We start from the raw sequence: 17,174 nt of genomic DNA, 5'->3' as shown, positions 1-17,174 counted from the left end.
GTTCTAGAAAACATCACTTAAAAAAAATATTAGTAAGCATAATACAATGTATAATCATTAGCTCTGAAGGGGTTTTTGAAACACTTCCTTGCAAACTGGTCTGCAGGCACAACAATCTTCTGATTTTTTTTGTATATACACAAGTCTTTATCTGTCAGTTAACAACTCAGTCACTTTTCTGACAACACTGGATCGCCTTATGCCTTGCAGAATTTTTTTCCTTTTTTTTTTGTTTATTTAGTAGTCCAGAAAAACAGACGTTGTAGCACTACTGTCATAATGCTACCAAATCCTGGAATGTCTGCTGTCCTTTTAGATGGCAGGGCCGTGAATCCATTTTAACTCCTTTTCTCAACTTACCTTGGCTGTTTTAAAGCCCATACTTGTCCACTGGGTGGTAGCAAAGTGCACCGATTCGGAAACACTATAGCCACAACATACTTTGGACACAAAGGATCCAGGAAAACAGACAACAAACTGCCCGCTCTGCTGTACAGTACGGTGCACCCTGATCCCCTCCTTGCACAAGACCTCTGGGGAGATCTGGAAAGACATGGGGAAAAAAAAAAAAAGAGAGAGAAAAGAAATCAATGGGAACTTCCTTCCTGGCTGTGTGCTGCCATGCTGCAGCTCGTGGAGCAAAGCTGTGCTCTGGGAACAGCTCTGCTCCAGCTGCTTTCCCTCTCCCATTCCGCACGTGCCAAACCTCAGGGTCTGCAGTGACTACTGCAGAAATGCTTCTCTCTCCTCAAACCAACACCTTAAACTCCCCCATGCCCAAGGACAGAACACTGTCTGCTCCTACAGGGAGCAATGCAGATCATTCAGCTTTCCATCTGATCTTTTCCGACTTGGCACTAAATCCATTGTGCTGCTGCACTTCTGTGAGATGTTAACATGGGTAACCAAGGCACGGTTTTTTGTTATGGGCTCCCCAATTTGTATTTAAATGCACTAAAAATAAATTGTTATCAAAAAGATAAACAAAGGAAGCAAAAATACTAAAGTATTAGATTTCTCCTATCCATGCTGGCATCATAAGATATCAGTCATGGCAGATGAATTGATTAAATCCTACTCCCTTTGCGAGGCTAAATACATTACAGATAGTATTAAAAAATGGACATTTATTACACTTACATGTTTGTTTTTATATTAATACATAATAACAGCCTTGTTGGAAAAATACCACATAGGTAAACACTGCAAACGAAAGTAGCCCCCTCTGCATTACTGCAGTGTAAGACAAAACCAAAATAAATTCCCAACCAACCAGCCTCCTGAATAGCCTGGGGTTCTCAAATGGGAACAGCTCTCCCAGTGTTAACCTACCATTACATTACTTTCAAGCATTTCCAGCCCTGGAGTGCCGTTGGCTTGCAGCAGGGTATGTACCACATCATCAAGTTTGTTCTCCTCCGCAGCAGGAATGCAATACCTGTTGTTTTGTCAGAGGAAAAGAGAAAGATTTACTGTGGAGTAAATACCAGTCCACAGCTACACAGTAACAGACAATTCAGAGCAGCACATTGATTAGAAGAAAGAAATTCAACACAGGGTATCACACACAGCTCTTTTGGTAAAACACTGAGGATTGAAGGGAAGCTGTTTATTCAGACTCAGTCTGATTGTGTTCAGCAAGTATCAGAAGACACAAAATCCCCAAACCAGAAATGTGAAAGAAAACTCAGTCCTCTGTAGAGTCAGAGGAGAGAAACCAGCAACAGACTGATGGTCATTTTAATAGCACCAAACCAGCTAATTATGGACAGAAGTTTGCATCTTGTGAGCACCAATATACGTTGTTATCTTTACCATAAAAGACTGTATTTATAACCAACCAAAGGATCTTCACATTTAGTAACATTTTCTGTTTGTAACAGTCAAGAAATCACAATTTCCCTCTACTGTTAGTGCATTAAGTTGCCTAAGACCTTCTTGCCTTGCTTACTGAACAAATCCCACATCCCTCCTCTCCCTTCCAACACAAGACCTGACTAAGAGCAGCCAAAGTGGCAGGAAAGGTTTCAAACTCTGCAGGGAATCCGCCAAGTTGCACATCCTCCTCTGCTTAGAAGCCAAGGAAGCAGCTGTCCTCTTGTGCTCACTGCCAGCACTGCTCCCTCAGCAGAATGACAAGTAACACAGGAGTCTCTTAGAGCCACGCATCCAGAAATCTGCTGTTTTCCTGGATGCAGGGAGGCGATATGGTGACAACTGGTCACTGCTCTTGCCTGCAGCCTATCTGAGGGGTGGTGCTCAGGCAAGTCAAAAGCATCTCCACCTTCCCCATGAGTTACCCTTACTCTTCAGGCAATGAGACCTCAACCTGGAGTCCATCTGCCCCCACACCAGTAACACACACAGAGTTGTTTTTCCAAACTTGGAACAAGAGAATGAGGCTGGAATGATGTTTGGGGAACTGGTAGAGTCTTCCTGCCATTCATCTGATCTCTCCAGCAACTTCATGAAGGGTTCTGCTGGCCTTACACACCTTGTCAGGGTACTTGCCCATAACATGCACTAACTCCATGTGCATCACACAGGGTAGAGTCTGTAAGAGGCTGCACTTCCTATGATCTGAACACCTCCTCACTGTTCACTCTACTGATGATGACTTTGATTTGTGTTTGTTGATCCTCAAACCAAGAGGCAGAAGACATGACATTATCTGCTGTGGCTAACTGCAGCCACAGTAAGAGTTTATTGAGCTGGTTGCCCAGGTGCACAAAGACCAACTCCTTACAGATATATTGACAATGGTCAGGACCTTGCTAAGAACTCCCAGGGTTATAGAGAGGTGAACTAGAAGAAGAACTTTATCTTGGAACGAGTAAAAAACATGTATGCTGTGTCTCAAATACTTTGTTGCTAACAATGACAGCTTCAGTACAGCTCCCCAGGTATGGTGTATCACTCCAGTTACAGGGATGAAAGTATTTTAAATTTGAACCCACTCTTCTCTTTTAGAGTCAGAAAATATGGCTGATTCAAGCACACAGTCCCTCACAAGACAGGCGCAGGAAAATGCTTGGGAAGGTTGTGTGAAGAGGAGAGGCAGCACAGAAGTGCATGGAACTGAATACCTGGGGCATAAAGGGGAATGAGATCCTTTGCAACTGGTGCATGCTGCAATTGCACTCATCTGCAATTCCTGACGTACCTATAAAAATGGGAAGTGAGCAGCCAGTGTAGACTTCTGAATATCTTGGCAGAACAAGATTTCCTTCTCTCTTTTAATGGGCATTGAGGATCCCTCCAGAATAAAAAGGTTAGGTCACTGACCTCTGCCCTGCATGCAAATTGAGTTCTCCCCTGGTTAATCTCCAAGAGGTAAAACCTGAGAAATTAGAGAGTGAGCTGAGCAATCTGCAGGTAAGCAAAGTGGTTTGAGTAGCACAGGGATCTGTCCTTGGAAAGAAGATTTCTGGGTGGTAGAAGGACTTGGCAAGACAGAGGAGATGTTTGGAGCCCAGTGGCCACTTTGTTGTCCCCAAAGCAGTGACTGAAGGCAAGGCTGTCAGAGCTGCTCCACAGCAGACCTGGAGATATTAAATTCATCTTCTCCTAACACAGCTGGGTGCTTTATTGCACTATTAAAAGTTGTATTGAGCTAATGAATACTAGCCTGACACTTCAGGCTGGCAGCCTTGCTGAAGAATAGCTTCAACAGATAAAGGAGTTTCACTTCCCTCTTATGAGCTATTCCTGCCTACTATGCCTGTTTCATCAAGGCTATCATCACAAAGAGGCCTTAAGCTATGTACTCATCTGTATAAGTCCATCAAGATAAAGCAAATGGCTTTTTATTCTTCTTGGATTCAAAAAACAGAACACTAGTCTTTCCTAAAATTTGAGCTCTCTGCATGCAAGCCTGTTCAATCCCAAGAGTCACATGTTTTGACACACAGCATGAAGAGTGGCCTCAGAACTTAATTAGGGGATTCTTGAACAGCTTCTGTTTGGAATTTACTGTCATTTAAGACTAGATTAATGTTTTAGAGAGAAACAGACTCAGCTAAGGTTGAGGACAATGTAGTTTGCTCAGTGATCTGTCCTGACAGTATACTATTATAAAAGATTACACATTCCTGATTCACAGAACAGGGAGAAGAGCATGAAATGCCCATGACAGAAAGTGACAAACTCCCAGGTCTGCAGCATAATCCAAAAGTTACACCTTCACCCCTTGAAAGGACCACATACAGAACATCTCTTCAACTTAACACATCTAGAGAGAGAGAGGAGATCCTGCTTTCATGGTTTTCTCCAGATTTCAAATCCTTTTCATTGGGCCATGTGCTTTTCCAGTGACAGCTGGACCAGCACCCCTGACATCAGCAGCATCTGAGAAATGTGTGAGAACACACTTTGCATATGCATAAAGAGCAGTCCATGATGCCACTGCCACCATGGGGACATCAAGACACCAGAATAGACCATGGAATACCAAGTGAAACTTTTCTTCCAGGAAAGGGGTTTTCATCTCCTAAGTTTGTACCACATTTTCCCATTAAGACTGGAAACCCCAACAACACACACACACACACACACACTGGACCCTCTAGGTGAAATTCCCTCAGACAAAAGTACTACACAAGCTGCTACTAACACCAGCCTACAGGCAGCCACTGCAGGGAATGTGAAGAAAAGCCACGGGAATACCTACCAAATGCAATCAGCACCAGTGTGTAAGTAGTCAATGTATGGAAGGTGATTTTGGTCTCGAGACCAGCATGAGGTAGAAAAGACCATGCCAATATTTAGCCAAGGAATCGTCACTCCTAAAACAAAGAGATTGAAAAATGAGTTTTGAACAAACTTCAGTTTGTTCAGTAAAAGACAGTTTGAGAGGGCATTTAAATAAAAAATCTTATTCTCTCTGTTAGCTGACCCTTGAAGTTATAAATCTTCCTATCAGAGTGAATAATTTACAGGGAGTAATTAAACAAATCCAGCATTTTCCACTAAGAAAATATCTAGCAGCCAACTGCAGTATCCTTGAACACGTTTGTCTTCTAATAGTTGTATAAAACTTTTATTCTTAGGAGAATTCACAAATACCCATAATTAAAGCTCACTGCCATTGATCAGAGGAGGTTGCTTCATGTCAAGCCTTTCAACAGGTACCCTCTTGTTTCCCAGCTGGTTTGTTCAGGCTCAACACCTGATCTCAACAGGAGATTCCACTGTGCTTCCAATGTTTCTTATCAGTAAACTGCAATGGTGTATAGGCAGCTGGAGAATCTGTCAATTAATTTAGAAAATGTGTGTGCTGCTTTTCCCAGTGCTACAGACTACATTTTGCAAGTGTGGAAGTAGCACAGCTCTGTCCTGACACACAAGAACACTGACAGCCTGGCAAGAACACCAAGGGATACAGCAGGTACAAGTTTCTCCCAGGAACAGGGTCTCAACTGCTCATTAATCCTTTATCTGCATGGCTGCCTTCTCCCCTTTAAACAACACCTCCTACGTACAACTGCCTGTCTGTTCACTCAGCTGGGGAACAGGGGGGCAGGAAGAGGGAGAGGCACTTGGTGCCCACAGCACCACACTCAGAGGACACTGACACGAGCAGAGAAGGGACTTGCTTACCAGGCACAGCACCAAGATGTCGCAGGATGGATCCTGTATTATTAGGAAGGACTGTGAGGTTCCACCCATGCCTGTTTGAGGGTGACACAGAGGGACACAGTCAGTGCACATTCCCAATGCCAACACTCCCAGTGCCAAGCTGCTCTGCTGGGCTCTGCTCAGGAGTGAGTGAGGCAATAAAGAGGATGGATTTGGAGATCTTACCTTGAAAATGGTTCAGATTTTCCCACAGGAAAACCACTCCCATGGGTGTTGGTATCTACTTTTCCACAATGCACTGCTACATGGCAATCTTTCTGTTCCACTATCCGCCAGTATTCTTGCTGTGGTAAGAGAAAGCAGTAATGCATTTTAAATTTGCTGAACAAGGTATCTCTCATTAAAACATAAACCCCAGAAATTTACAAGGCTTTCATGACCTCAGTGTAAATCAACATAAACTATGGCTTTAAAATAAGCATATAAATAACTGGAAGTCACAATAAGGCAGGCAAAATTTAGATTCCCTTGCTTTCTGTGTTTCAGCACATGTCAGATTAAGAATTCTTTCTCCTCCTCAACTCATCAATACCTTTATTAAAAACGTTCAAATATTTTAAAAAAGAAAAATCAGCACCATGTCTATTTAAATTTCTTTTTAAAATTCTAAACTAGACAGCCTTAAACTGATTAGAGAAATGCTTGAAAATCAACTATCCTGAATCCCCATTCTCAGTGGCCTGAAACAAAACCCTTTACCACCCCTTGTGCTGGCCTCACCTCTACTTCAGCTACTGTAGGCTCCTTTGTGAAGCACATGTTCATGATGTTTCTTGCTGTTCGGTAGAAGGTTGTTAAAGAAACAGACCTACCCTGTGGAAAAATAAAATAAAATTAAAAAGTGAAAATAAAAAAACAAGCCTACTTTTCCCCATGCCCTCACTCTTATCCTTACAGACTCGATCCCAGATGAAAACAGAGGGAAAGAGGATGAAGTCTCCAGAAGTATGGGTCTAAAGCTCATTTTGTTGCTGAGAGAAAATACCTCAGAAGATACAGAAATTCAATCACATGAACTTCCCAAACCCACCATGTAAAAAGGCCAACTGAATGTTCCCAGAAGAAACATTGCTTTGTCCAGCACAACACTTGGTGTTTGATGAATACAGAGGATGGACATGGCCCAGATCCCTATGACAGGTTGCAACAAACCCAGTATGCAGCCAGTCAAAATTTACTTTATCCAGTAATGTACAGCAATTTACATTATCCAGTACATTATCCAGGGACTATGTGGCCATGCTCTTCATGTACAAGGAGCAGGTGAAAAAAGACCTAGAAAATTCACGGAAATGCTCAGCATCAAATGTTGTATGTGGTGGAAGAGCGTCACAAAAAGCAGAGTTTGCCAGGATTACTGTAATCACTTGCTTTCAAAAACTAGTTATGCTCAATTCAATAAAAGCAGTAAAAATGCCAAGGAACCAAGACCTGTTATTACAAAGTTAGAGAAAGGAAAACACAGTAAAATTGCTGAATAAGTGCTTTCATTCTTGGCACTGCTGCAGGAGCTGTACAAGAAGAGGCTCTGACTTGGTTTTCTGCTTGAGCTAGCCCCAAATTTTCAGGCACCTGCTTTCCTGCACACCTACACCTCCAGAAGCCCTGGGAAGCACCATCCAATGGCTTTGGAGGCAAGAGCACGGGAACCCCCCTGCTCCTTTCAGCCCTGACATCAGGGTGTGCCCAGACAGGAACACCTCTGTTGGCTCCTGTGCTCCAGGGCAGGAGGAGGACGCTGGGAAGCTGCATGCCAGGAGAGCTGGCAGGCACCACACAGGGGCTGAGGGCACTGCTGCAGGCAGAGACAGCACCCTCTGCAAACAGGGAGTACAAAATGTCTGTGCCCCCTCACCAGATCCACTGCTCCTTCCCATTGTGCCCCCTGACTGCTCATCTGAGCAAGCACAGGCTTAAAAACTCTGCATAAATGGGTTTTATTATTTGGACTGTTACCTTTCTAGCTAGTTTTTCAATTATGAAGCAGATCTGCCAAACCACTTCAGCCTTTTCTTGTGTTTAATTTATTTAATAACTATGTCCAAGAGTAAACTAGAAAGAACTATAAAAGCAGCTTTCCCCCACAGGCCAAGTCTATCACTCTGCTCATATGGCTGTAACGTTGTCACTTTTTAAATTGAATGCTGCATAATTAGCTTTAGCAAAAGAAAAGTTTGTGAAATGCCCAGGGCCTGGGGCACTCTGCTTCCCATAAACTTCAGAGCTGGATTCTCTGTGATCCAATAAGCAATTTCCTTCATCTTTTAATGCCCTTGTGAAGGGTTTATTGTGGCAGCCTTTTACAACAAAACCTCTCGTAAAGGCAGGGCCCGCACCAAGGCTCCGCCGCCACCGGCAGCAAACCAGCACTGCAGCAGCTGCCGCCTCCCAGGCCCTGCCTCCTCCTCTCGTCTTATGCAGAAAACAAAATTAACGCCTCATCTTCCAAGATTAGCCACGTCTTTCCATTTCTCAGATACACAAGACAAGAAAGAAAATAGAAGTATAAAGCAAGCAAGAAAAAAGAAAGTGGAAAAGTGGAACACTTTAACCCTTTGAAATTGCATATTCCCATTTCTTCCTCTGCCAAGAATTTGGTATCTTTTTAGTCTCCTAAAAACTGTAAAACAAATTAAATGGCTGAGGGTTGCCTGTTTGTGCTGTTTGGTTTTTTTCTTAAATCTCAGGAATCTTGTAACATTTTCTGATGACAACACAGAAAATAATTTTATATGTTTTAATGGAGCATTCTAACCAGAACACAAAATTAATTGCAGGGGAGCAAAATAACCTTTCAAACACCCTGGAAAGTATCTCAGCAGTTCAACAACTGTCCTAGGAGCTTCAAGCTACAAAGTAAAGTCTCTGTTTCTATGACAAGAAGAGAGGAAGGCTTAAGAAAAGAAATTCCTATTTCCTCCCCTGATTCTTCTCAGGTCTGATGCAGGGGCCATGAGAGCCCACGCAAGGGGAGCATCACCACCACCACCAAGCCTAGAGGGAAGGCAGAGAGAAGGACACTGCACAGCTATAAATGGTAAAGACATTAAAGCAAACATAAATATGAGCTGAAACCAGAGATTTCACAATAGCCACAGGTGGAAAGGAGGGTCTCCTATTAAGTGGAGTATGAAAATGCCAAGTCTCTGGGTGAAGAGAGCTCAGCACAGGATTTCCATGACTGTTTATGGGAGGGCTGGCAAAACCTGCATTGTGATTTCTTCTGCGCATCCCTCTATAATGAATCTGCTAATATGCCTTCAGTTTGTTCTGTATGGAAACAACTGCTGCTTTCAGTCAGCACCAGTAAAGATTTTTAAAATATTTTCAGAGCTAAAACTGGAGAAAAAAGTGTGAAAATCTTGCATCAGATGCTGCTTTGATGTCAGCAGTTTACCTCACACACTTAGAAATGACAACATTTTAATCGTCAGGTAGAAAAACCACTTATTGGGGAGTAAAGCAAGCAAGCACAGCAGCCTGCAGCACACATCTAAAAGCACAGCAAGCCTCACAGCCTGGGAAGGAGAGACACTGAAAATAATTTGGGAGTCCTGGCAGAAAGTCAGCCTAACACAAAGGAGATTGACTCTAACCTTGACATGTGATATGGTGGTAACTGCTCCTGGAAGACTGCATGTCTCTTGCTAAAAACAGCTCAAGCATGTGCTGACGGCAGAAATTGCTGTGAGAAATCCTAAATGTATGGCGTCTTCATAGTCTGAAAAACAGACTTTATGGACTAAACTGGACTAGAGCCCTATGATTATGATGTGCTCCCTCCAGCCCTCAAGATATTGACCTGGGCATTTTCACATACATGGGTTTATTGTGGTTTAATTTTTGTTTTGTTTTATGTGTGTTTTTCATTTTTAATTAGAATTAGCAATGTGCTTTAAAAAGGAACCATTACAATCCCATCATATGTGGAAACTGGAAACTAATATGAGGGCAGGTTCTGTTAATGAATTTCAAATTTTCTCAGGAAGATGTTATTAGGCAAAGAACACTCCCCCATTCACACACACAGGTTTAAAAGGCTTGTTCCATTAAATGCCATGATGCACTCTCTGCTTACAACTGATGCCAGCACCACATTCCCTCAGTCTTTTAAAGCCTAGTGATGAACTACATCAATTTTACATCTTGTGGGCTACCCTGGTGCATCAAGCTTAATGCATAATTTCTGTGTCTTGAGGCTTTCTCTAAGTGACATAACCAGTATTAATGCATCAGTCCTCCTACAGGGCTTTACCCTGAGTGCTGTGGAAATTAAGCTTCACTCCTCTCTCTGCACTCAGGCTGACCACGTGTCTCACAGGGTGCTTCACAGCAGGGATTTCTCCAGAAATCCACCAGAGATTTGCTTCCCCCTGCCTTCCCCTGAGTCCATCACCTGTGACAGCAGCTCCCAGTCTCTGCACTACAGAGAACGTGGGATGGGATCAAAACAGACACTTCCCAGTGTTCCCATGCTCAGGACAGAAGTATTTCTACCTGGTATTGTCAGACTCAGACAGGCTCTGATGCTGCCCCTACTGCCAGAGCATTTTTTGGTCACCAAGCAGAAATTCTGGGACCTCTCTGCCTTTTGGGGTAAAGGCCTGGTCCTCAGCAGACTGAGACTAGTTATACCAGCTACACTTTGCTTGCTTGCTTTTTTTTTTTTTTACTTCCTAAATCTAATTGGGATACTTCTCACAAATCCCAAACTTGCTTTTTGAGTAGCTTTGTATCTACTGAACTTTGAATGGGACTTGCACTGGAAAAGAAAAAAAAGGCATTCCCCCACTAAGTTTGAGGTTGTTCATGCAGCAGTCAGGTTAAGGTTTATCAAGTTTTTCATTTAACCATCATTAAGCACAGGATATTAAGCACAGAAATGCCACTTCACTATTCACAAAGTCATTAGATAAGCTTCTCTTCAAGGGCAGCATGGCAAAGAGATTGCTTTTCAAAGGTGGGATTGAGGCCAGAGTCCCCAGTAAAAAGAATTTTTGGGCTGACAAATCATAACAGACTGCAAAAGAAAACTGAAGCAGGCTTTTAAAGCCCAAGTCCTGAGCTCATGCAGTCCCTAAATAGCTTAACAATAAGTCATTTTGGGCTATCTGGCTTCATTTCCTGGTGATGGAAGTGAGATTGGAAGGGGAAGAACAGCATATTCTTTTACTGGGCACGGACACTCAATGCTATATTTCTCTCAGAGCGCAGCTACACCATTCAACTCAACTCCAAATTGCACTGTGAGTTGCAGCACCAAGTCCTGCTCCAGAGCAGGAGACTGCCAAATAAAATACAGTGAGAGAGTCAGCATTCCTTTGCAAATGGATGTACTTGGTATATGGAGGACTGAGCAGCCATGTGACTGCTAGCGCTGAGCAAAGTCTGGCATCATGCATGAAAATAATGTTTGCATTTCAATGTGCCCTTTCTAAATGTACTAGTATTTCCAGTGATGTTCATTTTGATGTGCAGCACTACTTCACTCAACAAGAGATTTGCAAGAAGCAGGAATGAGAAAGCAGAACATTACTTTAAATGTCACTAGAAAATGAAAATAAAATCTGTGTCTGCAAGGATAATTGGGCAGAGGTATTCAGGGAGCCTCTCACAAGGAGATGAAGGGGGGCAGAGCCCAGTGCATCTTGTTATGACAATAATGCCTCCCAGCTTTTCCAGACATCCTGCAAGAGCCAGGCACATCAGGATAAAGCCACCAGACTGCATGGCCATGAGAACCATGATACCTGCTGCCTCAGGGATGCCACTGGAACCCACCACAGCTCCCCTCAGGCAGCTGGGCGTGCACCCAGACACCACCCACACACCAGCACCACCGGCTCCACAGAACAGGCCAGCCTCATTACCTTGTATATACACTTGTGTAAGTCGCTAAGCACTCCCTCCTCCTCCTCCTCCTCGTCCTCCTTCGTGGTCTCCTTTTCCTGAGCAAAGAGCCGCCGCCTGCCCGTCTTCAGTGGGACATCGACCTCTTTTAACTTGTTGCGGAAGCCATTTTTGTGAACCACGCCATTGATGAGTCCATTTTTGGGCTCAAACCGGGGCAAGGAATGGAACTTGTAGGCATTCTCTGAATGTCCCTCCAAAGGTCCTTTCCTCTTCTCCAGGATTTCCTTTTCCAGCAAGACCTCCTTCTCCAGTTTCTTGTGCTCCTCAGGGGAGAGGGAGTCATAGGAGAGCAAGTACTGGCAGTAGGCTTCTTGTAGCTTGGCCAGCCTGTCCTGTGCAGTTTTGGGGATGCGCAGCATGTCTGCCAGCTTGTTCCATTTCTTGAGGTCAGTCACTTGCTGCATCCCCCCCATCTCGTTGATCAGCTGGACGAAGCAGGCCAGGTCGAGCTCGCAGCCTCCTGGGGTGCACACATGCCACGCAGCAGAGGAAGGGAAAGGGAAACACAGGAGGAGATTAGGATTAGATTACCTGTGGGCAGTTCATGCCAAATGTGCTACCAGGCTGGGCACATGGGGGACGTGACAGCTCCAGGCACCTGGGCACCAGAGCAGGATTGTCCCTCTCTTACATGCCTCCTGCTAAAGAGAGGCACACAGCACTGTTTTGTCAGCTTAATTCACTCACAGGCTATATTCTGCTACTTGCAACAGCCTTCCCTGTGATTCTGTTTGCTCTCCTCCTTGAGTTTCATGCCCTTCTTTTCTCAGAGCACCCCAAGCTATCTCCTCAACATGCATCTGTGCCCTGGTCATTACCCAGTGGCTGGGCAGATGAGGGTTGCCCATCTCTGTAAAAGCCCACACACCCTCACCCACCACCAGTCCCACGTCTGGGTCATACCAGGAATAAACAAAACCAGTGCCAAGCTGGGGTACTGGCCATCAGAAAGACAAATACCTATCCTTTCTGCAGGTGAAATAACAATTATCTAATATCTGCACAACACCTTGAATGAAGTTAGTATTTAAAAGGAGCACATTATTAATTTCACTACAGGTAATAAATTACATATAAAAAACAAAGGGAGGCAAGGGTTGTTTGGGATTGGAGCCTGCAACCACATAAAAAGTTCCAGACACATCATTCTTCCAGTCTGAGGCCATCCATATTTTATACTCCATTCTGGTTTTGTATGTTTTAAGATGACTAGCACATTTCACACTCCAGTCAAAAAAAAAAAATTACACAAACTGCAGCATAAAAAGCAGCCAAATGGATGAGGAACAATAAAAGAAACATCATAAATACTCTGAAAGCACAGAAATAAATCATCAGTGGAAAGAGTGAAGAAACAGCCCGAAGACCACCTACAATTCAACAGGGTGCTGTTCAAGGGAAAAAGAGAATAAATACAAAACCAGCATCAACATCTCTGCCGCCACACTGTCTCCCCTTTGCCTTTGAGAAAAGTAAAGAATCATCATGCCACAGCCATTTCAGAGCACTCAGAAATGCTACTGCAACAGAGAAGGGCAAGAAGCAACATTATTGTAAATATTTACAGTAGGATGCACAGTTACATCATCTTAAATCATCCTGCCATATTGCTTTTTTCAAACTACCCTGTGCTGTATTTATACTGCCCACAAAGCACAAGGCAAAGGTGTCTGGCTGCAGACAAAACCAAGCATAAGGCTTTGAGTAGAATCTAAGGGTGGAGGCAGGACCACGAGGTAGCAAATTTATCCTATTTAGTACATTTGGGAATAGGGTGGGGGAGGTTATAAAAAGGTCTTGAAGCTGAGAAAAAGTAAATACCGCGGGGAGAAAAAACAAAATGAGTTCGGAGAGTTTTCTTTCTTTCCTCTTTAATCTTCCATACATAATATAATATAAATGTAACTTTCAAGATGGATTCTGTTAGTTTTTTGGTCAGTGGTTTCTACATGCAAGCCACAAATAAGCTGAAGGTGGAACTCAAGAGATGGCTTTCCATGCCAACAGATTCAGCATTCTACATAAAGTTGGGTAACATACTCCCAAACTTGGAAAGAAGCGTGGCCCAAATTTACCATTATATGTTTTCTCCAGCACACACTCAGTTTAAGGTTCTAGTTTCAGCACTGTTGAAAATTCAATTTTCTCCTGCATCATGGAATGATCACTCATAATCACTCTGCAGTATTAGAGCTCGAGTAGCACTTCATTCAACCAGAGCCTACAGCTAAGGTTTGCAAAATGCTCTCAATTATAATTCCATTTCACACAGTCATAACTTTTGGAAGCATTTATATCTCAGACTGATGTTTTCCAGGATCGACCTAAGCTTGCTGCTTAAAACTTTCCTTGAAAGATTAAAAAAAAAAAAAAGGGGGGGGAACCCAACAACAACAAAAAAAAGGAGTTCTTTGAAAGCACCTATAGCAAAATGACTTAAATAGGAGATCTGGCACGTTATGCAGTAGCAGTGTTTAACTTTTTTTTTTTAATTGCCTTAATTTTCCTAGGTTAGGAATACTTTTAAATTGTTTAGTGAGCAAGCCCATTTTAAAAAAGAAAATTTTAAATCTTCAGGTACGCATTTAATACCAAAAGCTGGCACTACACAAGCCATTGGCAAAAGTCCCACTTACTTCAGTGGAAAAGTGATTTGGCCTGGAGAGAAGGGCTATGTATGCATGTCTACTTAAATAATTGTGCATTTATAACAACAGATTATTTTATATGTTTCCTGACAGAACCAACAAATTCTTCCTCATTGTGCACTGATGATCTCCAGCTTCTTTTCTCCATTTTGTTTTTGATTTTAAACACAGGATAGGTAGGAAATTAACCACAGAAAGGATATATAGGATGCAAATTTTTAAGAGACCACTGTTTGCTCTGGTTATATGGCACCCAGCAGAATAGAATCCTTGACTATTCATTAGGCTCTTAGGTGCTTAAATAATACAAATAATTAACAGTAATGCCGTCTTAATGCCAAGTTAAGGTATTTCATTAAAAAGTTAACATTGTTCCAGGAGCGTTAATCGAGCTGTCTTGCACATTTTCTTCTCTCTCTTGCCAATGTAAATGTAATTCATTATTTTTTTCCATTAGCATACAACCATTGCATACATTAGGCATACAAAATGTTCATTTATTGCTGCTTGAGTGATTTTAATTTTCAGATTTCCTTGAACGTTTTTGCACGGCTATTGCAATATAGTGCTAAGCTATCGTTCCTCCTTCTTGAAACTTTGTTATTTCTCTGCTGTGCCCTGCATCAGTTTACCATAAAGTCTGCAATCATTTTCTGTACTTTTATGCATTTTCCCTCACTTACCATATGTGATATAAAACAAAGTTTGAGAAGGAGGAGGCGGGGGAAGGAAGTGTTGTGAATCGTTTAAACAGAAAAGCGTCTCCTTTAATCCAACCAGCCGAAAGCTGCCTCGGGTCGGATCATGCCTCAAAGGCATAACTCTAGCCTTGAGTTGCAGCATGCAGGTTGGGGGAGCTTGTGACTCAAAACACCTCAAAAACAAAGGGAAGAACTTAGAAAAAATAAAAACACGGGTTTCTTACTATGTGGTGTCTGCAAAGGCAGTAGAGATGGAAGTAGCTCATCCAATAGTTCATTTGTATGCTGCTGTTGTCATGTTTTTACAAACTATTGTCACATTTTTGTCACGTGTCATATCTGACAGCAGACCATAAACCAAGAATTCTGTTAAATAAGTGATTCTCACTCAGGCATTAGCCCTGGCAGACACCTGCTGGGAGAAATAATGAAACCTCCATTTTGCAATCAACTACATTTTACTGCCTATTCTTGACACTTAATGGTTGTTAAATGTCAGCAGGTCACTGCAAATTTGTGATTTTAAGTGTCTGAGTACCGAAACACAAGTCAGTTCTGAGATATTTTCTTTCCCCTTTGGTTAAATGTTTTTAAAGGAAGAGGCGGGGAGAAAAATGCATTAAAGCCTGGCAGCATTGCAACCTGTTAGGAAAACATCTTTGGAAATGTTCAAAAGATATTCTGAAACAACCTTTAAAACAGGGCTATCAATATACATAGTCATACAACCACATAAATAAACAGCAGGGAAAGAAGAAGATTCTGAAATCTGCAGACCAAGGTCCCATGGAGCGATTTCTTTTTCCCCTGGGTCAAACAGGGAGGAAAATGGCGATATAAAGTCACCCTGGAAGCTCTCTGACAACCTACCTGCATAGTGCCTGGCCAGTGGAAAAAGAGAGAGATTCAGAGCTCTGCAGTGTTACCTGAGCAGGGGCATGGTTAAGCATAAAGGCAAACAGAGCATAAAGTCCATACAGATACTTAGAAGCAGCGGCAAAAGGCCAAGGAATCACAGCCCTTACCTATGAGTGGGAGTTCATCCATGGTAATGCCCTGAGATTTGAGGTGCTTCTTGATGCAGGCCAGCCGCTGCACGTTGGGTCCCCAGCGCCTGCCTAGCTTGTGTATGTGCTGAATCTGTGTCACAAACCGCATTTCATCGTTTAGCTTGCACTCAGGTCTCCAGTCTGGAGGAGGAATCACCCTGCACATCCCATACTTCTCTACCTGAGCTCGGACTGACTCAATGTATATCAGTGGGTCATGAAATTCCTTGGTGGAGGGCCTAAGGATGGGAATCTCCCCCAGCATCCCCCACCCAGACTTACTACTGCCCTTTTCGTGCTTTCCCATTGAGTCTTGTGGCTTGTGCAAGGACTCCGCTTGAGAGGTAGAACGATTTTCACAGGAGGCATTTTCAGTTTTGCCATGTGCTTGTTTCCCTGGCGTACTCTTTCCAGCAGTGGCTCTTTTCGGCCTATTTCTTTCCAAACTCTTCTCTGGCACTTCCTTTCTAAGGTGTCCATTGAGCAAAGGCTTTTCTACTGCTGCCTTTTTGCTGGCAGCTTCTGCCAAGTTGACGGCCCCTTTCATTCTCTTGGTGGGCGACTGTATTTTGTCCATGTGATTCGTCTCTTCCAGCCTCCTCTTCGAGTTGCGCAGCCCCTCCCTCAACTGTCTCCCCACCTCCTTAGTGCATGTCTTTTGGTTCAACTTGCCATTGACTTTTACACCATTAACAGCGGTATTGTTAGACTTGGATGCTCCAAGGGATAGCACCTGTTTGCGGGTTTTTGCATTGCTACTTTCTATTTTCCCTGAGATTGTGTGGTTGACAGGTGAACTGGGTTTGTGGTGATTTAGTTTGGTTTCCTTGACCAGTTCTTTCTTGGCTTTGGTGTATGTGACAGTTCCCTTTGTCACTGTTGCAGTGTACTTCACAGTTTTGGACGGTGAAGGTCTGACTTCTCTCATCTTTTTGGCACTGGCTGCATTTGCACTCGGAGATGACATTCGAGTGACCCCGTTGACTTTAGAAACCTGAATTGTCAGAAGTGTTGTAGGAGGAGCAGAAGGAAGGAAACACAAAACAGAAAAGTAAATTAATAATATGACCACTCAGCCCCAGTCTCCCATTTGCTGGACAACCATATTCTACAGTCCTGACTCCTGGCCCCATCACACAATCTTCACATAATGATTTGCACACAGGTAAGAGAGGGGACTAGGCATTTATAATAATCAAATTTTTTTTAAAAAAAGGTTTGGTTGG

At 43.0% G+C, this 17,174-nt stretch overlaps 1 protein-coding gene and 1 long non-coding RNA gene across 5 annotated transcripts in view; both read right to left on the bottom strand.

Moving 5' to 3' along the window:
• LOC132073135 (uncharacterized) overlaps positions 1 to 17,174 on the bottom strand; it is a 1,090,256-nt gene that overhangs the window by 413,362 nt on the left and 659,720 nt on the right. The gene's annotated exons all lie outside the window — the stretch shown is intronic.
• Positions 1 to 17,174, bottom strand: part of JARID2 (jumonji and AT-rich interaction domain containing 2) — a 212,135-nt gene that overhangs the window by 11,123 nt on the left and 183,838 nt on the right. The window contains exons 8-15 of the mRNA XM_059471790.1: positions 15,925 to 16,942; positions 11,508 to 12,010; positions 6,358 to 6,450; positions 5,803 to 5,921; positions 5,599 to 5,669; positions 4,670 to 4,784; positions 1,333 to 1,438; positions 361 to 543 (exon numbers count right to left, since the gene is read on the bottom strand). Of these exons, the coding sequence (XP_059327773.1) occupies positions 361 to 543; positions 1,333 to 1,438; positions 4,670 to 4,784; positions 5,599 to 5,669; positions 5,803 to 5,921; positions 6,358 to 6,450; positions 11,508 to 12,010; positions 15,925 to 16,942 (2,208 nt within the window). The remainder of the gene's footprint in view (positions 1 to 360; positions 544 to 1,332; positions 1,439 to 4,669; positions 4,785 to 5,598; positions 5,670 to 5,802; positions 5,922 to 6,357; positions 6,451 to 11,507; positions 12,011 to 15,924; positions 16,943 to 17,174) is intronic.

The sequence above is a fragment of the Ammospiza nelsoni genome, chromosome 1 (genome assembly GCF_027579445.1).
Source record: "Ammospiza nelsoni isolate bAmmNel1 chromosome 1, bAmmNel1.pri, whole genome shotgun sequence".
NCBI lineage: Eukaryota > Metazoa > Chordata > Aves > Passeriformes > Passerellidae > Ammospiza > Ammospiza nelsoni.
The sequence above is the reverse complement of the archived record's forward strand: the minus strand, read 5'-3'. Positions and strand labels throughout refer to the sequence as shown.